The sequence below is a fragment of the Mixophyes fleayi genome, chromosome 8 (assembly GCF_038048845.1).
Source record: "Mixophyes fleayi isolate aMixFle1 chromosome 8, aMixFle1.hap1, whole genome shotgun sequence".
Taxonomy (NCBI): Eukaryota; Metazoa; Chordata; class Amphibia; order Anura; family Limnodynastidae; genus Mixophyes; species Mixophyes fleayi.
In genome coordinates this window covers 10125790-10147992 of record NC_134409.1, presented here as the reverse complement: position 1 = coordinate 10147992, position 22203 = coordinate 10125790, and the positions used below count along the sequence as shown (strand labels likewise).

Here is a 22203-nt window from a genome sequence, read left to right as displayed (position 1 = left end):
AATATACAGGTATATCAGTGCAATGTATATTCAATGAAAGCCACTTGTGTGAAAGTGAAAGTACATTGGATGTGATCACGAATGTATATTTATGCTCAGAAGATGACTAACTTCCTGCAGACATAAGGAGAGGAAATTACAGAAACTGTACAGCTGTAACGCACAGTAAATGTACCATGGGCGTTTATAGGGTGGTTGTGTATAGCTGTAAGATGCCAAGCTTTAGTTACAGACTCCCCCATTTAATTTGGGGCATCAGGTCAATGTACAAAAAGTGGGAGTGGTCACACCACCCGGCGGCTCGTCCAAAGTGCTTGGCCAGCCCCTTCCCACAACCGTCCACAATTAGACCGATGTAATAGATGACAATGCAGTCATTAGATTCTCATGCTTCTCATTTATTCACTGAATATCAAAAGAAATCTTTAAAGAATGCATGGTAGCACAATATACAATACTTTAACAGACCTTGTGTGAGTTTTCTCAGAATAAAATCTACACCTGGAACAATGCGGCGTCAGACATACAGACCCAGCGTTCATGCACAAGTCCTGCGTCGGCCCAGAGATATACGCCGCGGCCACCACTTAGACCAAGACTTCAAACATTGTACAAGCCGAGACAGATACATTTTTATTTTTCAGGATGCGAACAATTTTTATTATAAAGAGCTGCACATCAAAACAAAATAATTATGTTGAGTTATTATAATATCAGAAGGACAACAGATTGAGTACAAGTTAGGGAAGGGGGGAAAAAATCTGATTAAATCAAATCAGTACCAGGAATCAATCCAAGCATTCTAGAGTTCAATATCTCCTCCTAAATGGTCTTGCCTGGCACTAGCCCTGGGTTCAGTATGTCTTTTGGGGGGAAGGGGGGGGGGGGCATGGTCATTGTTCAGGTTGATTCTCTAATAAAGAAAAAATTACAAGGAATAAAATTCAACTCCTATCTAGAGTTTAATACACAATCAACACCACCAATGACAGGCAATGTCAATTCATATAAATTAATAACTTACAAAACAGTACATTATTTACATAATAGATAATAAATACACTGTTATAAACAGTAAAGTTACGTGTTAGGACTCAAGGCAGTGCAATAAACAGATTGTGTCGCCGATGGATGTCGGGAGAGAAAAATAGGATCATGCAGAACTTGGTCTCAAACGCACATCACATGACACACGGCCTTCTGACACGTATCCTCGAATGTAGTGATGCTGCGTTACCTCATATATTGTGCAGAATATTCTATAGAACGCCAAAACCTCAACACGGATCTTTGTAACAAGCAAATGTGAAATGACTTAAAAGTGGATGGAGATAATGACACTGACCAGAGATACAAATCGTCTGTGCGATTCTTAATAACTGCAATAAAGTCACATATATTGCCCGCAAAAAAAAGGAAGACTGCTTCTTTCCAGAAGGAATTGAAATATACACATTATCTGCTCTGCGTACATTAAATATTGTCATTAATAGGCATTTCAGAGACAATGGAAGTTTTACAAAAAAGGCACAAACGTCCTCAAACATTTGGACAGGGTTTGAACATAGATACTAGAAATTAGTAATCGGTAGGTCTATTAGGTTTCAAAATCTTGCAGTAGAAAAATCTCTCAGTTTTGTGTCATTTTTTTTTTTTTTAATTTATAAACAGTTCGATGACCATTCAGGCTGTTATCAGCACAATGTGCGTTTTACTTTTCCCTCCGCAAATGATGCCGCAGCAATAACGTCCATCATCTGGTAGTTTCCTGAGCTATCCTTCACTCCAGAATCCTTAACCACAACTCCGCTGACGGAGCAGCAGGAAAGATCTTTTGGCAAGGCTTAACCAAGGCCCAAGATCGAGATGACATGCTCGTCAAAACAGACAGCTTGTACATGTTCTCCCGGTTCCAAGTCCTCTTCCGGACATGACCTATGTGTCCAGAGGAGATGTATCGTCCGTCAGTATTTCTGTGTCGCCCTCTGGCGAGTCCTCAATTCCCGGATCAACAATATGAAGTGTCTTCGTACTGCTGTAATAACTGATACAATCCCCCTCTTTCTCGTGGCCTTCTGAATCTTCTTCTTCAAGGGTCAGCTCGAAATGGAACTTCTCAGAGACTCCGGGGCAGTCCTTGTCCTGCTCGTCAAAAAGAGGAGAAGGACTTTGAGGTATCATGCTTTGGTACCAGTTCCTATTGTCCTCCAATGTATCCAAAATATCCTGAGCATCGGGCTGGACCAAATCTGCCCACGTTTCCCACAAAGGATGAACAATGTAGTCAATGAATCCGACCTGGAGAAGAGAAAGGAAAAGACAAATTAGTTTTCAAAGACCATAACATAGAAGAACATGACAACTTAAACCTTTCATATACAGGTCTTAAATTAAAATTTCATGCAATTGTTTAAGATTTGAATCTAGATGAATCAATTTTACTGCACAAAATGTATATGGTAAAAAGTAATTAATCAAAGTCGGAAATATAAAACCATTTACAAGGTTTGATCATTTGAGACAATCCCATTTCATTTTCTGAAAATAAGGTTTCTAATGCAGTATTTGTCCAAATATCTTTGGTAGGATTAATCAAACTCGTCATACATGGAGTGACCAGGTTGGACAATTTGGTTGATATATTTGCACTGAGGTTGTCATGTAGTGAAAGACTAAGGGCATCAGCGCATACGTGTGTGTAGTTTGTGGTCTTCAGTGGGGACGTACCTGTGACTTTTCCACTGAAGCTGTGTGTTTATCACACATGGGGCTGATCTCCATGCCCCGTTCTCGCTCCTTGTCTCCCTGCTGGAAGAACTCTTCCATAATCCTGTCCGTCCATTGCCTGTACAATTCCAGAGATTTTGTAGGATTGCTTAAGTCAGCGCAATGCACCATATTCCTGAGAACCTGCAATAAACAAAACATCCCATGTTCACTACACGCACAGAACAGGAGAACGGCAGACAATTACTGTACGCTCTCGTATTCTGCATGGGAAATGTATTTATTGGGATTTCCTGAAGTCTAGTTACTGGTATTATTTATGTTTTGATGTGAAATATTGTAGCACTTTGTTCCATCTTTCGTTATGTTTGGCAACCAGAGACTTCAGGAAGAGAAAATGCCAGTCACTGACTCGCACAGTTTGAATGGACGATTGTCTGATAATCCCGCTGGTGTGGTTTATTAAATCTAGGGATAATTTCTGATCTGGCTCTAGGAGGGAATGTCTCCCTACAGATACCGAGCTGCATGGTGCCAGCGGGGCCGCATTAACTGTGCGGATAGACGTGAATGGAATAAATCATTTAATAATTACCTGTATGCGGTCAGTGTAATTGTCCAGGAGGAGAACGCCGGAACTGGTCACTTTCTTGGTTTCTACCATCGTCTTCAGGTCAGCCAGCAAGCTCATGTGCTTGGACATGTCTGTAGCTAACACCTGTGAAGACATTACGGAGGTTAAGGAAGGTTCTGGCAGATACGTCGCCCCCTCCACTAAGTATAATCGTGACAAACAGAATCCCTTACCATATCTATAACCATTTTCCTGAGTGACTGCCTCTGCTTCTTGGTAAGGTTCTGAAAGATGTCACAATGCTCTTCCTGTAAGAGTTTAAACCCCACCGCCAGATGGTGATTCTCCAGTACAGACTCGTCGTTGTACATCAGTGCAAGTTCAGAATCTGCAAGAAAAAGGTGAATCAGCGATCTCTGTGCATTCCGTTATCCTACTGTGTGTTTTATTTCAGCTGCCCCTACATCGGACAGAGGATTAACACTGTATTGTGGTACAACTGTGTGCTGGAAATCTGGCTAAATAACTCTGTCATCGCTTGTACAACCGAAGCCAATATATATGTGAGATACAAAGTGGGATTTATTACAGGGTACAATTCCATTCCATGACTACGAACTTTCTACAACTAAGCTGACTCACCATGACATAATAACAGATCTAGGTGATGTATTTGTGAGGCTCTAACAAGAAACACAGACATTGATTACAGCGGTAAGAAAGAAACGTACTTGTATTGATCAGAAACTGATTGGAGACCCCAGGGTGATCTACGTCATGGATCGCGGCTGCAAATATTGCAGCGAGGATTTCCAGATCGGTGAAGACGGCCTGTGGGAAAGTAGGAAAATAAATACATTTAAAAAACAACAACAGGTTTTAATTGAGACCATTTTATAACATAAACACTAATTTGTAAATGGAAAGATCATACCCTACATAGGATATAGTCTTCACTGGTGTCATTAGGCCCTAATTAACTGAGAAGCTGAATATTGGGCCATCTCCGCTGTATGTAGGTGGCTGGGCCATAAACTACAGCTGACCACGAATGCATAAGAAGGACATTGGTTTGGATCCCTCTTGCCCCCTCTGTTTGTAAAAAAAAAAAACACCCAAAACTAGGATTGAGTAATCGGGGCCTCTCAGAGCCCACTGGACCCTAGGCAAGAGCCTTGTTTGTCTAATGGATGATCCATCCTAACAAACTGAAGAGTCACTATATATAAGTGTCTCTGTACTGCTTCTTATGTTCCCTAATAAGCTCGCTTCGGTTAACCACTTCTGAGACTCAATGCTGGGTTTGTTTTTCAGAGAGGGAGGGGGTCATGTTCAGGAACTTACATCCAGAGCTGGGGTAGACAGCAGGACGTGCGTGGACTGCGTAACGTCGGCCGCGTGGAGGCTGTTGTGGTAGGCGACATCCGAGTGATAGTGATCCTCTAGGGTCATCGTGTAGGTGACCAGGGTGTCAGCCGGGATTTTAAATGTCTTTAACAGATCTCTCTCCTGTGTAGGACAAAGTAAAGAGATCAGAAGATTACGTGAGGATAAATGACAACATAATGTCCATCTTTACATAATAAATGAGGGGGAAATCTGCCTAATTAGAATGTAACAGCGGATAACGCACGGGGCAACATGTCCTACTGATTCGGGTACTGACCTGGAATATGGCGTACATGATGCAGGTGAGGGGTCGATTACAAGAGTATGCGGCCACCTTGAAGATATTCAATCCCCACTTGTTAAGGTCATCCAGTTCCTGAGAAATGAAGATCATCATATAGATTACATAAATATAAGTGTTTGTCAATACAAATATAGCTGTCCAGGTGGGCTGACTTTGCAGGGGTCTCTTATCGGTGTCCTAATCAAACTATGTTTTGTATGATCTTGGAATACACAAAGTTGTCACAGATTAAACATTACAACTAAAGTGTTACTATTCCCTAAACACATGAATAGCATTCTCCTCTCATCTGTTATTTAATTTATTTTCCTGTCTGACATTTAACAGATATCTAATCATCCAATAGTTGGCAGCAGAAGCAGCCGTGACGAATATCAGGGTCTTACTGTTACCAGTGCTACCCAGTAGCAGCTGCCATCACATCTTTTCTCACTATAGACTAAAGTTTTTTTTGTTTTTCTTTTGAGTAAGGGGTTTGCAGAGGGACCAAGGACGCCAACGTCCAATGAGATCATGCATGGGATCCATCCGCACCTTAGACAGCAGGTCTTCACTTTCAGTCTTGACACCAAATCGGGACATGCTGGTGTTGTTCAGACTTGAACTGTGCATTAACTTCTTCACTCCGCTGATCTGTGTCATTAACTGGTGTCGTTTCTTCTTTTCTCTCTCTTTCTGTGTTGGGGACGGGATCTCCACGTCATTTTGCTTGTCTGGGTAAATACAAACATAAGTTTAACCAAAATAAATAAATACAAAAATTAAATTGTAACAGAGAAAACAAATAAAAGCATAAATAAGGTTTCTCTAGCTAAAATTACATTTATTTGTAATAAAAATAATTACTAGCACAAGTAATATTTATATTAATAAAATAATACGCCTGTGCTTGAAATTAGATTTATAGAACGTTCTGCAGGGAAATCTGTGCTCAGTAATTCTGATACTTTCGGTATTGAGTATAATCTGATGAAGTACAATCGTGTATAGTGAGAGGGAACGGGGTCAGAGCACTACAGCACTTCGATGATAAATAGGTTATCACGTTCCCTGCGCCTCCTCCTGGCCATCTTTCCTGGGCCCCAGACATGTGATTGCTGTTCTCAGTTTAATTAAAGCCTCTAGAAGATAATTGAGCTGATCTGCAGCGGTGTTTGGAGTGGTGCAGTAAAAGCAGCGATTATTCACTTGCGCCATCAGTTTGACACTAATAGGTGTTTCCCTGTGGGCTGGAGCTTAGACGGGGAGAATCGATGAGCAGCCTCCGAATGGAATCTCCCCGAGTGCATGTGAAATCTCCAGTCATCTCACTAAGGACGAGGGATCTCTGCAAAACTCGTCTCAGCCCAAAGGGCATCTCTGGCAGTACACAAACGCTCTCCCTGTCGTCCTGAAAATGTTGGTGCTTTATAGAGAGGATACGGGCATCTTATATCTCAGATTTTATATGCTGGAATATTAACACTGCGTCTCATTATCCTCAAAACAAGGAATCCCCCACGTATACATGTCATTGTGTCACTCGTTCCTCCCACCCTCACTACCATTAGTAATCTCCATATAAATGCATCACAAACTGCAAAAAAAGAAGTGATGTCTTCTACAAGCCAGAAAATCCACAGATATAAGGGAGTTTACAAATGGCCGAGTTCCAACAAAATGTGGTACTGAATTATGGAGGCTACGTTTACTGAAGGTGCTGTCAGATGGAGGGAGAGGAATCCCTGGTATTTTGAGGCAATGGTGGATAGAGGACACCGTGTTGAAATGAATATAAAGAAACACTACTGTCTAAAGAAGCATCTCTTAATGGTTTTCTGCCCAATACCAGACCTGGGAGTCTGTTTTGGGGCTCACTGCTCTTTTATTAATAATTTATGTAATTTACTCACATTAATATTCACTACCTGTTATATATCATTTTATACTGGTAGAAAACAAGTTTTGTTTTTCAAATAGAGGACCACTGGTTGAGCTAATCAAAATTTGCATGAAGTCCAGGTTACAAACTGGTCCAGTTATCAGAGTATCAGATGATACTACTGGGTAATCCGTCTCCTAATTTTCCCACCAAGGAAATGAATGGAACTTGAAAGGAATTTTGGAAATAATAGTATATAGACCTGTGGATATAAGGACAATAACTGTCCTAACTGGTCATCTTCTGTATCTGGAGATCAGTCTTATTACTGGGTTTAGGGGAAACTGTTACAAATTATGAAATGCAGGAATTCTATATTAAAGGAGATGAAATGACTAATGAGGTTGTTTTTTCTGATTCACCACACGACATGTGTCTCCTGCACGAGATGTTGAAGGAATCCATCTCCTGGGGGAGTTCCCATGGAATCCCCTCTGGAACAACGGACTCACCTGCTTGCAGCGATTTCATAATGGTCATTTAACAAGAGCTGTATCAACTGCGCAAACGATTGTGGGTATGCACCACATGAAAGCGCTCTCACCAAGGAATGTGCTGGAGATGTATTCAGACACCTGGTTACCGGAGCGGCTCATCTCGGAGAGGTGGGTGAGCTCCCGATTCAACATCCTCTTGAACTGTTAAACAAAACAAAACATGACATTGAAACATATGTACAGGATACCACAATGTAAGTATTAAACCGTTAGATTATTTGCATTTATTAAAAAAGGTCAGAGAGTTCTCAGATCTCCAACCAGAGATCTGTACAATGCAAATGTGTAATTTGTTTATCATGTAAAAACCTCTGTTCTCCATTTCTAGACCCCAGGGAGAAGCAATCTCCTAAAATAAAGTTGTAAAGGTTCTTTGTGATGGAGGCTGCAGGATATTTTCAGCTAACGGCAGGGACAGAGGAATCACATGATTCAGTATCTGCTCTATCATGCACAGAGCTCAGATTGCTGTCCTAATCACATTTCTACAATCACATAATGTCACTTCATAGTCCTCATTACCTGCAAACACCACGCTGGCCTAATGCCTGTCATTTAATGCACATCAGCTCCTGGATGTGTTAATAAAAGATGCACCAACAGCAGAAAATCCGAAATGGACGACTAGGCAAAAAAAAAACCACACGGTCCCCCCAAAAAAATAGTGCACACTAAATTCTGCTACATTTATCCACAGAATAAAAGCTCTATATACACACACACACATCACATAATAAGTCTTTTACACACACAGACAAACTTTGCAGTACAATATATAAGAATAATATGCATAACACACACAAAGAGATAAATATGTGTACGCTATACAAATTCTCACATTTCATGGTGGCCTCCCAGCATCAAAAAAACCCACCTTGATGTAGCCCCAAGACACAGAAAGCAAGTAATTTGCTTCAGGCATTTTGAAATCTTCCCCAGGATTAACAACAGATCCCTTGCAAATAATTCAGATCTCATGCAGAGGAATTCCAAAGCGATCAGAAGATCCCAGGATTGCAATCAAGGAACAAAAATCAGCTGCTGGGACACAGGATCCCAAATGATTCCAGCCCTAGGAGAAGAGCTCCCCTGAATGCCATGGTAGCACCGCACAGACTGTGGGCAGGGATACCACAAAGAAGGCGGCAGAGAGGGGGGGTGTAGGCACTTAGCGCCCAACAGCAGATCTGCTTCTAGAGGGGATTCTACCTCACATTAGTCCAGCTCAGCTGAGCAGTGCAGTGAAGTAATAATTATTCGGTGGGGAGGGGGCTGTCAGTCTTGCCGCACCATCTCTGAGAAGGGGGGAGATTAAGATGGAAGTCCCTGCATAATTGAATAGTGGCACATCTCATCCAGGGGGATTTAACCCCTTGTGCTGCGTCAGGAAATCCTTAATTACAGTCTGTCACAAAATCACCGTAATTTAGTTTCCTGGCTTAGGAAACACCTAAGAAGCCGATCATGAGGATAAAATAAGAGGCCTGATTCTGGAGTCACCGACGATCCATTTTTATGGAACTTTGTAAAATCCAGATAACGTTCTATAGACCTTTTCATGCTGATTATCTCAGGTCAATGAATGCAGTAGTTACAAAACTGTGCATTGATTTAACTGATGTTTTGTCCAAGCATTTTACAAAATCAATTTATTAACTATCATTTAAAACCAAAATCACAAAAATGATACTTCCCAATGCAATTGTTATAATACACTATAATTATTAGATTGAGGAGGACCTGAGAAAAATTCAAATTTGGGGATATCACTATCTATTGTTTTTCGGCTCTGTGTTAAATAATTCAGTTTCAGCTGGTTGAAGATGACATCACCCCAATACCCCCTCCTCCTCCCCATCTGCTCTATTCATGGGAAACCTAGAGATGCAGTGTGCAAATCCCAGCTAACCCAGGATCTGCTGCAAATACAGCCAATTTAAGGAATATTCTGTTGTCATGGCAACTGCATCACATGACTCTACTGTACAGCTCATGGTTAGATGAAATCATTCATTAAACATGGTTTTCCTGCAAGAATTCTCACTGTGGGGTTTCACGGCATTCCCTTACTGATTAACCCTTTTATCCCAACCCAGATACCTTCGTGCGTGTGTGTGTATAATATATATATATATATATATATATATATATATATATATATATATATATATATATATATATATATATATATAAAAAAGACTTTATACATGCACACACTGCACCACTGTGTCCCAAATTCTTTGCTCAAAACGCTGACCCAGTTTTCTAGATGACAAATTCTCGTTGTAGTTTGCAAAGGTCACTGTTCAAGTACACAGTAGCTCACAGCGCTGATTAGTTTAAGGGCTCGGTGTTTACAGCAGAGGTAGGAAATCTGTGGCTCTGTAGCTGCTGCAGAACTTGGATAGCTGCCTTTATTATTAGGCCTAGGGCTAGCAGTGCTGTGTTGGTACTGGAAATGCCTAGGTTACCCTACTTCTGCTTTTGTAGCACCTATACCCACTGGCTTTAATTCCATGCATGTTTTAACATCAATGCAATGAAAATAAAACCCATTGTTTCCAATGGCACCATAACCAATTGCGTTTCTCTAGTGTTCGGATGCGTTGCGCTCTGTGTTTCCCAGGCCTTGGGGAAGCCTACAGTGACCTTCGCTGACCTCAAGCCACTGGTAACAAGGACTAAGTGAAATGCTATGGGGTACCGGGCATTGGTATATCTGCTTAGTTTTCACAATCTTCCATTACAGCCATTCCCCTCATATACGTCTTATTCATCTATTATTTCACTGAATCTCCAGGCCACATGACAAACAGTTCTATTCATGTCACAAACCATTACTAGCTGTTCTCTGACGCTGCTACTAACATGCACTAACCATTGTCAAAATAAAATCTATAAATGAGAATAAATGACATCATAAATGTGATGCAGGTTATTGATTGCTCACTCCTTATACTTGCTGAATGATTTCTGTAAAGTCATTAACTATTTGAATGTAGCACTGAAATAGAAGGGCAGGGATCTGTAGACAGTCTGATTACACAAAGTCACAGGACTATTGTACCACAGCTATAACGCAAGAGCGGTCAAGTGGGTCAGTAAATTAACCTTGTGGATTGGGGTTAAACAATACCGACTGTCAGACCCAGCTTAAGCACAAACTGTCTACAAAAATTGAAACCTATCACAACACCCCCAATATAGACAACCGGTGGTCACTGGGGCGAGCACAGTATTGGGAGCGGAATCTTATCTGTAATATAAGGATATTGTCTCTGTCCCCAAAGCTGATACAACGCACCCTCACTGTTCTCACTAGGTAACGTATGCTCCCGGGCTGCACACAGAGTACATGTATGTAGGCATGACATGGTAAAGAAAGACACGGCATCTCTGATTTCAGGAACCACACTGCCAGCTGCAGAAGATGCCTACAGGCCGAGAGAACATTGTGTGTCCTGTTCAGCTCACTAAGCAATGTTGTGTGAATATTCATGTAACAAAGTCTTGGCTAAACTTAGACTGACACAGTCCATACATGTGAGAGTTCATACATGTCACAGTCCATACATGTGAGAGTTCATACATGTCACAGTCCATACATGTGAGAGACGCTTCATTTCCCGACAAGCAGGCTGGATCCTGCAGCATTTGTTAATGTCGCCCTCTCTGTCATTTGTAAAGGTCATTTTCTCACCACATTAACTTTTGCTCTTTGTCAATGAAGAAATTGGGGTTTTCCCTTCGTAGTTTTATTTTCAAATGTAATCCCTTAAAAATGCAACCTTTAAAATTTAAAAAACGGAATACAAGATGGCTACAACCGTGTGTGGGTTACATATCAGAATTATTATATATAAAACTAGCGTTAGAGAACCAACTAGACCTCTTGATGGTGGCTTATGATTATTACTGATCATTTTGTATACATATTTCTACTGGGGGTTATGGTAAAAGTGGGATTTGCCCCCCCCCCTGTTAAACCCTATTGATTTTAAAAGTTTCTTTTGCAGGCAATATCTTATAAAACCATTATACTATATGGATAAGTGATTGACCTGAGCTGTAGGTGTGCGATTCCGGCTCATATAAAGTAAACTCAGATCTTCCACATATTCTTGTGTAACGTTCATGTTAGACAGGAAACACATGTGCTGGTACGTTCATGTTATAAAGCTGTGCGGCCTCAGTGCACACTATATAATCACTGGCATTACTCGCAGGAAACGGTTCACAGACATTCTCATTTTATGGTTCATGTGGGTTTTTTGATGACGTTAATAGTTTTGCAGAAGAAAGAAGACAGTTCTGCGACTGGTGAACAGCCGGCGCTGCGATCCCAGCACAGGAAGTCATTACGCCCCAAAGTGCGCTTACGGTGACTTCTTCACATTGAATCCCCTGACATTTAGCGCAGTTTTTGGTGGTTCGCTGTATGCGACATTCTGAGCTGTTCCCACGCTGGATGTGAGACATAATGTAGTTTTCACATCAGTTCTACCTCCACACAGCTGTTCACTGCTTTCTGAATGGACAAATGTATCCTCGGAAAGGAAAACTAAACACAAAGTGCAGATTCTTATAGTTATTGTCTAATAAGATCAGTTGCCCAGTTATAAAAACATAACCCTCCAATTTATCCACAGGGGAACATTAAGTAAAGTTTTGCATAAGGAAAGAGTGCGGGTAGGGTACCTCTACTTGTTTTACCACAAAAAACGGGGGCTACAGGTTGCCGAAATTTACAGCAGAAAACTCTAAAGACCTGGTAATAAGGATAGCAGGGCATGCTGAGACTAGTAGTTCTACAGCAGCTGGAAAGCTACAAGTTTACTAACCCTACAGTAGAGAATCTCCTCATTAATACATGAAATAAGGACGTGTATTTTCTGGCAGCACAGAGGAAGTGAAGCATTTTGTTTTGGACTGATGAACCGTTTAATGAGCCTAAGTTTCTGAAAAACGTTGTTATCGTAATAACAAATCATATAGAAGGAGCTAGTGTACAGTAATGGGAAGACGAAATTTGGCAGCAGCGAGAGGAAACAACACATACAAGTGGGTAAACTGTCCCTGGCAGTCTAGCAAAACAAACAATATCGGTAAACTGTGCGGACAGGCACATAGGCTTTTGACTCTGTGCCCAAAGTTGCCTTAGAAGTGACTGACAGGACATTAGATGAATCTCCTGAAAGGCATTTTAACTATGCGGGAAACAAGTCAACTATGGGTTTGCCCATCATGATGACAGAAGTGCCCCGTCCTATTGTCAGATAGAACTTCCTTTGTTTCAAACCAGCACGTACTATGTAACCAGAAGGTAATAACTCTTCATTCAGTATTGGTACCAGTGTCACGTTTTGTTTGATTGTCTTTCTCGCCCGTTTCCTGTCTCTCTGAACGTTTTATCAGATGAGAGAGGTCATCCTGCTACTGTCGACCTCTGCAGAGGGGCAGCCAAAACGTCACATAATAGTTGAAATGAAAAACAAAAAAACAGTGTAAAAACTTTATGAAACGTTTTGCTTTCTATTGTTCTTCATGTGAGATTTTATTATACTGTTTATGTTGCAATTATATGTCGGTAAAGTTCCTGGGGAGTAGATGAGGCAGAGTCTGTTTCCCCATTATGGCTAAATATTAATCCGCTTCATTTATTGATAATTTGGTGCAGTGATCACATCTGGGAATTGGTACTGAGGGAGGTGCGAGTCCTAAGTAAAAGACAATCTGCTCTCCAGCACGCTGCACAAGGTTTGGGAACTTGTAATTTCAGTTCCCTTTCCTATAAACGAACCACAGTGTAAACTGTGCTATGAGCTAAACCTCTAATTAGTTCTTTATTTCTGGTGTTTGTATGTTAAGAGCTGCAGAGGAAGTAATTGACGCAGTATTTTATCCTCTGTATTAATGCAGTTTCCTTCCAGGCTACGTCTCTAGACAATGACATTGCAGTGCCACAAAGCAATCACAAATCTTACTCATAGGTTGTGTTATTAATGGCTAAAGACCAAAAGTCAGACGCCGGTCACTTTTTAAAATATGTCCAGTATCCGAGTCTATTGCACATGTCCCATCTTTTTCCTGCCCTGCCTAAATACATACTGTTATTTTTACTGAACATTTACACATTTTCTCTATAAAGGAGTTGGTGTCTAGATGTCCGTACCCAGAATACCTTTCTGCACTGTGTACTGTCTTAGCATTACATGTGTCATTTTAATTACGTGTCTCATGTGACACTTTGTATTTATTTTAAAAAAAAAGTTAAATTGCAAATATTTTCACTAACCTATAAACACATTTCCCGAATTCCTTCAGTAATTAACAGGCGTAAGATCAGTAGTGGAAGTTGAACCAGAAAAATAAATGCATCCTGTGAGTAACATTTCCGAGCCTCTGGTGTGGGTCTCTGGAAATTAAATCCGGGTGGTTACACGCCAAGTTACATGTTTAAGCTCTACTGAGCTGAGGGACAATGAGGCCATTGAGAGAGGCAGTAGAGGTGTCATTCGCCTGTGAGAGTAATGGCTGCAGTCCGCACCTCTTCCTGCAACAGATGGTTCATGTCCGCACTAAGGAGCCTAATTATTAGTGGCCGTATATGCCCCCTATTAAATATCAATTATCATGGCAATGATAAGGGATGATGCATCTCTCCTGCGATGCTCTCCCCATAGGGTAGAATAGCTAACACTTATCCATTCGGCTCAATCTCTGAACAGCTGGGCTTTCTGGGAGCTTGTTAAATTGGTCCAGACTACAGTCCCCATTGAAAATTATGAGGACTGCGGTTAAATGTGAAACGTAGCCTAAATCTATAGGATATCTCCTGCGGTAGGCTATGCGGTAGGCTATGCGGTAGGCTATGCGGTAGGCTATGCGGTATTTGTTAGATAGAGGTGTTATTTAAAAATTCCTAAACCATGCGTAAAAAGGGGTTTCTGCATTTTATTATGGCTTAATAAATAGTACAACAGCGGACACGACCGGGCGCTGGGAACTGACAACTCCACGTTCTTCTCTGCCATTACCTACACACAATGCAATGAATCAATATTCAGTGTATCTATTTACTACAAAGTGACAGAGCCGAAGTACGAGGCACTAAGTGCCTCATGCCTCAACCATGTGCCTGGTGAATTGATAGGCTGTATTCTCATGAATATTGGTCCAGTCTACCTCCACTTAACTTTTGAACAAAGCATTTCTGTGAGAATAACCTTGTGCTAAACAAGAGCAAAGAATAAAATATATTGTTAGGTATCTTCTCCGTATAATGTACCTGTTCCTTCTCCGGCACCAAACAAGTTAAAAATCTCAACCTTTATATTTCACTAAAAACGAAATATAAAATAAAGCAGACGCGGTTCTAAGAGGACTTTCCTCGCTTAAGGTCACATCCAAGTTCCAGACTGTGAAATTGGAATATTATTTGTTTCACTATGAAACTGGATTCCTGGACAATACCCACTGGGTGTTTTCTTTCCACAGAGAGAGATTTTGTATGAAATCCATGGAAAGTCTTGAATCAATTTGGCTAATACCCTGCAGCCTTTTGTTGTTGCAATCGTGGACTTTTTACCTAAATCAGGAAGGAGACAGGAAACTGGAGTCACACTTTTAACAGCTGTGGCCTTTCCCACTCTCCTGCTGCTCTGACGTAGTTTGGCAGAGGGGTAACGTGGGGCCAGGAACTAGGAGCGAAAGGTCAGGAAGATGGGTCACATTTTACTGCGTTATTGGAGAAGTCTGATTCTTTCTACTGGTTTTCAATCTCTTCCTCAAATTCTTTTACAAAACATCCTGTTTTCAAAACAAGTGTCTATAATGTAAAAAAAAAAAATTCCATTTCCACATAGATCATGAAAAGTATATTACAGACGCTATATATTATATACATACATATACATATATACATATATATATATATATATATATATATATATATATATATATAATCTTATCTATTATATTAACAAGTGTGGAAGCTGTTGACTATTAGATCTCCCTCGAATGCTGTAAAGTCCACTATGAGATATCATCAAGATTTATTTATATAGCGCCAGCAAATTCCATAGCGCTGCACAATTGGGATATATGAAATCCCAGTTCGGTTAGAGAATAGTTACTATTAAGTTTCCCTCTCTCTAAGAGTTCACACTCATTTAGGAAGTTTTTGAAACACATCTCAGCATCGCGGTCTGCGGATGCTGCAGAAACTCTTGAGAAAGAGCTGCAGCGCTTTGTAAAATGCAATTGATGACTTTACATGGGATCTAACAAGGCGCTAGAATTGCACTTTGCAAATATAGCGATTAGTAATTTTGCAAAATGTTGCAGTGAGCGATGTAATCAGTGCTGAGGGCAATTCAGGAACAAACACTGGAAACAGGTGATTAACTTGTGTTGTGTACATAACACACTCCTGATTGTGTAAAGTTGAGTGTGAATGATTATAATAACCATTTTCCTTCATTTACGTGGCTCTAGCTCCTACACCTCATGACTGTGATACTCTGAAGATCTGAGGAATTGTTTTTTGTAATCTCTACTGAAAGAGGCTTGTAGCAGCCAGAGCAGCGCGCGGAAATCTCTGTAATACGAAGGTCTAGAATAATGAATCTTCTCATATGGACAGATTATGTGCTTGAGTGCCTGACACCTCACCATACACCAGGAGAGATGTATGAAAGCTCTGGGAACAGTAAACAGCTGCCAAAAAGTTTACACACAAGTAGTCTTGTTTAGATTTAGGAGCAAATCCAGCTCCAGGGTGCAAACCCAGCCGAATCTTGTTTTGCGATGCAAGGGGTGTAAATGCAATTCAGGCAATATACCATTACTGGCTGATTTATTTATTTTACATTGCTTTTTCTTGGTGCAAAGATGCAACAGGCAATTCAGCAATAGTCTGAGAAGTAAACCAGATGCATAAATAACACTAGTGACTGCTATAAGACACATGAAGTTCACCAGCAGCTGTACAGCCACAGTATTTGTCTGAAAACAGGTTTAGACAACATAATTCTCCAGCTGCTGTGGATTTACAAGACCCAGGTATTTGTACAACCACAGGCTTTGTGTCACCCGTATACACACTACAGTGCTCCAACGAGGACGGGAAGTTAGGACTGAAACATGTTTGCAGTTTATATTTCTGCTATTAACAAATGCAAATCTTATAACTATACTATAGTAGGAGACCAACACAAGCGCCTTAAATAGTACTAAACATGTCCATATTTATTAAGGATTCACTTGTTTAGAAAGTGAAAAATCTATTTTATATGGAAAATGGAGATTCCACAGACAACTTAAAACTACAAACTACAGCGACCAATAAACGTACAAGATACAAAGTACAAGGATAAGATCTGCAGATTCTCTCCTGCAACATTCAGGTTCCCATACATTGTTAAATGATAATAAAGATAGAATAGGAGTTAATTGGGCAATTTTAGAATAAAAATCACATATTATTCTGAAACATAAAAGGTAAACAATACAATAACACATTTCATAATTAGTAAATTATGTATAACACTGAATGCCGTGTATAAAGGTACAGCTTATACACCCAGGTCACAGTATGACTGCGATTAAAGCGGACAGATGGCGCTTGTTTAACTTTTCTGTGCTAACATTTGTCTTTGAGTATAATAATAATAATAATAATAATATTATAATAACCCTGCAATCCAATTCACCAACTAGTACCAATATTTACAGATCCTGTTTACAAAATATATACACCAGAGTCGGCCAAGCTGTAGCGTTGCAGAGCTACAAAGCTTTCCAGCAGCTGCAAAATGACAAATGCCTTGCTGGGACTTGTAGTTCCACCGCAGCTGGAGAGTCACACACAGAGTCTCACCTATGTATGTCATGCACAGAGAATCTCTCCGATATGTATCTGATTAAGCACCTGGATATCTAACACTGCACGTTCCACTTTCCCTGGAGAGTCATCCACGTGTAGAGACACTGGCTGGGATATTATCTGGGCATGGAAATCTTGTGGCAAACAGACAGGACAAGACATGATGGTCCCCAAAGGACCCCCTCACCTTGTTTGATGCCATCTCGCTGACCGACCTGTACGTCTGAATGGTCTCCAGCTGATCCAAGCACCAGTCCAACTCCTCCAGTGTATCCATGGCTAGTTTCTGGTAGGAATCCTCTGCAAACAAGCACATGGACATGTAGTCAGGCTCCAAGCTCTGCATGGTGGCTTCAGGACCACCACAGCTGAGACACACAGTACTGTAAGCTGAGCAATGCTCCTTCATTATGGGCTGAGTGTCCTGTCCTCACTACAGAGTAGCACACAAGTAATGCCTGTTTTCTATCAGCCCCGTGGTGATGTCAGTGCAGTATAAAACTTCCTCCAGCTAGTGGGAGGGACAGAATAATCTACCACCTCTCAGCCCTGCAATTCCTCAGAAGCTGCTTAACACTTCTTCTCAGTATTAATCACTGCACATTACAAGGCAGAGTTAGGCAAGAAAGAAACTTTGTATCTTCTAATCAACTTATACTGGATGAGGACATTTATCCAGAAAATATATGCACTTTTAAAGTGAATTACAATTCTGATGTATAACATTGTCAGAGATCTTATGCTGGGGCATTACTTTCTATAAGCACAATCTGGGTCCCTTAAAACCTCCTACAGAGCAGCATTATTCTCTATGTTCATTTATATCTGTATGTCACCCCCTAATAACACATTAGGAAGAGAGAAAAGCCTGTGTATTGGAGCGCACACTTATTCCGTTACTTCACGTCTGTCTTTATACATGTTGAGAGTCATTTTGCAACTTTTTTAGCTTGTAATGTTAACACGTCTGCAGAATGTTGTGTGGAACTATGTGCATTATTAAGTCTATCCCACATTCAGTTTGGAGTGACCCGATATACCAATTGCAGACCAGCTCTGCCCAGGGACAACATTGTGCTACCCTCATAACTAATGCCATCCTGTGGCCCTAATTCACACGTCTGTGAAAACAGGAGCAATTTTGCAAAAATTATTAGCGTGGCCTCACAAATCAGCAGGAAGTGGCCTTTGCACTGCAATTCAAATTTGTTAACCATTCACAAATCCCCCCCAACATTTGATCTCTTCCTTGTTCAAAAGTCCAACATTTATTGACAAAGATAGGTAAGTATTCTTCATTTATCTTAAGTTCATAGACATAGAGGCACAATTACAGCTGCAGTACGTCATTGTCTTAAAAGGTTACGCTCACTTGTTTTCCCTCCAAATATGTGCATTATAGATCCAAAGTGTCTATTTAGTACATGTAAATTGGCTTGATATACTCTATAGCAGAGTGTATCTAACACTGGAACAGATTTATTTTGTAACACCTTTATCTAGGACATACATACAGTGTATAATACATTGTTGTTTCGTATCAGTGATCTGGATAACATATGTGAGAGGATTGCTAAATGCTGCATGCATACCGAGAGGAATGTAAACGTGGTACATGGTCCCTCAGACCACATCTATCCCCAGCATTCAGATCCGCCACAGCCAGGCTAATAGCTGGTTACTACCTGGTGCTACATCTTCTATCTCCCGGCCACGGAGCACACTGTTCTCTGTCCAGTTTTGTATTTACACAGGGCTAAAAAATACCCCTACTTTTAGAATTATGTATCATATCTTACCACAGATTGTACTTCCGAAACACTTGCAGTTACAAAATTTTAGCTATTTAAATGCTGTCTATTTGCATGTCCAGATGGAAATGTGCGATATAATATCAGTCCAGGATCACCCCTGTTATTTTCAATTTATACAATTTGTACTAAAACAAACTGCTTGTTTATAAACAATGACATACTAATCTGGCTGGATTGAAATACAATATGTAGACTGAAACTCATGTATCCAAGTCCCATTGTCCCATAGATTGTACGAGGGCCCTGCTCACAAGCTTACCTGCATAAACGCACTCACGTAATTTTACAGTATGACTGTGGTATATTTTCTCTTTTTCCTACTTATTAAGATGTATTTTATTCAGCATACTCTGCAGCGCAGTTGGAAACAAGCAGAGTAATAAAGCAGGACATAGTGATAAGAGGGCTCTGCGCAGACGCTTACAATCTATAGGAAAATAGCAGTTTAATACATAGATATTAGCCCAGCCAGACTGCAATGGAAAAAGTGCTTAATGGGTCTATATGATGCAGTCACACAGCCAGGTAGTTTGGAGGGACAGAGGGTGGTAACAGGGAAGTTATGGCCTATAGAGGTTAAGAAGGTGGTTCGGGAATTTGACAAGCGTGCCTGAAGAGGTTCCAGGGGACACTTGAAGGTTTGGAGTCTAAAGGAAAGGGAGGAAATTCCAAAACATAGGTGCAGCCCGATAAAAGCCCTGTAGCCGGGAAACTTGTGTGAGTCATATTACCAAAGACATCATGCCGGTGTTTAATACATGAGAAAAAGTAACACGAAGCAACAACCTGAGAATAATGAACAGATACTTTTCTTTTCTGTATGTAAATGACATTCAATAAAAGCAGTAACACAACTGAGCCCAACAACAAAAAATTAGATATATTACTAAAAATTCTATATATTACTGAATTACCGATTTTACTGGTATGACAACGAGCACCAAGATGTGTGAGGGAGTTATTATCAAAGTTTCATCCTGATCACGGACTACATCCTATTCCAAGTGTCATATAGATATTCCTGACGTAAACCACAGTATTCTATTTGATTTATTATCTGCCACACTGCAGACTAGCATTAAACTCTCAGCATTTAAATTTATTTTCTCCGATCTTAACTGTCAAACACACTTGACTAGGTAACTATAATGTGGTCATTGGTCAATGGGAATTCACTATCAATATTTATTTGGTGTAAATTAATCAGTTTTGGTCAAATCAATAATGCTCAGTGTATTTCTATTGGCTGTAGTTGTTTAGTTTTAAAAAAAATATATTAAGGCTGTTATGTTTAACCTTTTTTTATCCTCAAAACCCCTAATTGATTCTGAGAAGGATAAAACCCCATATAAAATAAACACAGTCCAATCTGCCTTAAGGGAAAAAAATCCTTCCTGGCCGTTTATTGGCAATCAGACAATTCCTTATTGTGTTATTATTCCCAGCAGCCTTATGTATTCTGTTTTGTTAGGCAAATGTCCAATCACTTCTTACATTTTTTTTTTACAGTGTGTGCCTATACCAGTTCTTGTGGGGGTGAATTCCAGTTTCACAGCTCTTACAGAAAAGAACCCTTTCCATAGCAGGAGATTACATTTCTGTTCATCCAGCAGCAAGGGGTGGCTTTGCCTCCGTGGGGACTTTAAACTGAACAGGGAATTTCTGGTGTGGACAATTGATATAGTCACTCACAGATCATATCCCCTTAGTCTTCCCTTCTCTAGTGTAAATAAATGTAATGGTCATGGGTCTTTCCTCATAACGGTGGTTTACCCATACCATTTATTAATTTATTACCTTGTTTTCACATTATTTCCTGTTCCAAGATACTCTTTATGTGAACTGGTGCCTAACATTGAACCGCATGAGGCTTCAGCAGTGTTTCATAAAAGGGCAAAATAATACTTTCCTCTGTCTTTAACCTATTTAAAAACCCCTTTTAAAACACGATAATATCCTGCAGGCTCTCTATGCAGCTTTATATGCTACTGCTGTGCCCATGATCTACAATTATACCCAAATCCGTCCCCATCATATATTCTTCTATTAGTGTTCAACCTAGCCATGAAAGCTACAATTGTATCCCCAGATGCATAGCCTTACATTAACTCCCATCACCTGCTATGCAGCTGCCCAATCTACCAATGTACAGTATTTAGTTCTCTGTGTAAAGCAACATTATCTTATGTCATCTACAAATGCAGAGAAAGTACAATTCATTCCAACTGCTACATCACTTATAAACACATTAAATGGGATTGGAACCACGACAAAACGCTGGATTATACCTCATATAACCTCAGTCTTGTTACAGTATGAACCACTCATAACTGGTCTCTGCACATGATCTTTTAGGCAGCTTTCTATAAAGTTACATGTTTTTAGGTATGTACATCCACTGCCAATCCCCCATCCAGTTTCCTACGCATCTCTTCACGTACAGCGCTGTATGATATGATTGGTGGTATATAAATAATAATAATAAAATGCAAATAGATTTGTCTGACAAGATGAGTCTTTAATAAATCCACACTGATGCACTACAATATCCATCATGACTTGTATACTTGTTTATAATTTAATTCTCTATTTTTTTTACATTTATTAATCCTGCTTATTGCTCCTACATTTGATACCTTACCTATGTATGCCTGGTTCTCTTGGGTTTTTTTATCTCTCATCTTGCATTTCCTTTAGTAAAATACAATAAAAATGTGTATTAAAAAAAAAAAAGGAGGGCCATTTCTAGGACAAATCTCTAAAACATGGGGATGTCCCAGGACATTAGGGACAGTTGGAAGCTATGACATTGGAGGTATGAATATGTGATATCACCAATTAGCAACAAATCTGTATCCTGCGTGTTATATTGTGTAAATGATCATATGAGATATATACATACCACATATGTATGGTAAGTGTACCCTGGAATACATACAGCCTTCACAAATGTTACATTACTGTATAATCCATTTGTAGAAGTGGCCATACCCTGGCTGTATTATAAAGCAGGATCGAGCAAACGTCAGTCAGACACAATATTATCAGTCCATTGTTATTGTTGCTTAATGGGACAATAAAAATGTCAGCG

The 22203-nt window shown here is 40.1% G+C and overlaps 1 protein-coding gene across 4 annotated transcripts in view; it reads right to left on the bottom strand.

The window, feature by feature from the left end:
• Positions 1-382: 382 nt before the first annotated feature.
• PDE4B (phosphodiesterase 4B) overlaps positions 383-22203 on the bottom strand; it is a 267467-nt gene continuing 245646 nt past the window's right edge. For 3 of the 4 annotated variants that reach the window (XM_075181837.1, XM_075181838.1, XM_075181839.1), the window contains 10 exons: positions 17486-17598; positions 7460-7553; positions 5529-5707; positions 4968-5066; positions 4646-4810; positions 4033-4132; positions 3535-3689; positions 3323-3445; positions 2728-2910; positions 383-2298 (listed from right to left, as the gene is read on the bottom strand). In XM_075181837.1, coding sequence (XP_075037938.1) covers positions 1936-2298; positions 2728-2910; positions 3323-3445; positions 3535-3689; positions 4033-4132; positions 4646-4810; positions 4968-5066; positions 5529-5707; positions 7460-7553; positions 17486-17598 — 1574 coding nt within the window. In that variant the 3' untranslated portion in view covers positions 383-1935. Of the gene's footprint in view, positions 2299-2727; positions 2911-3322; positions 3446-3534; positions 3690-4032; positions 4133-4645; positions 4811-4967; positions 5067-5528; positions 5708-7459; positions 7554-8286; positions 8993-17485; positions 17599-22203 lie in introns of those variants that run through there. The other variant, XM_075181840.1, reaches the window with a different exon arrangement.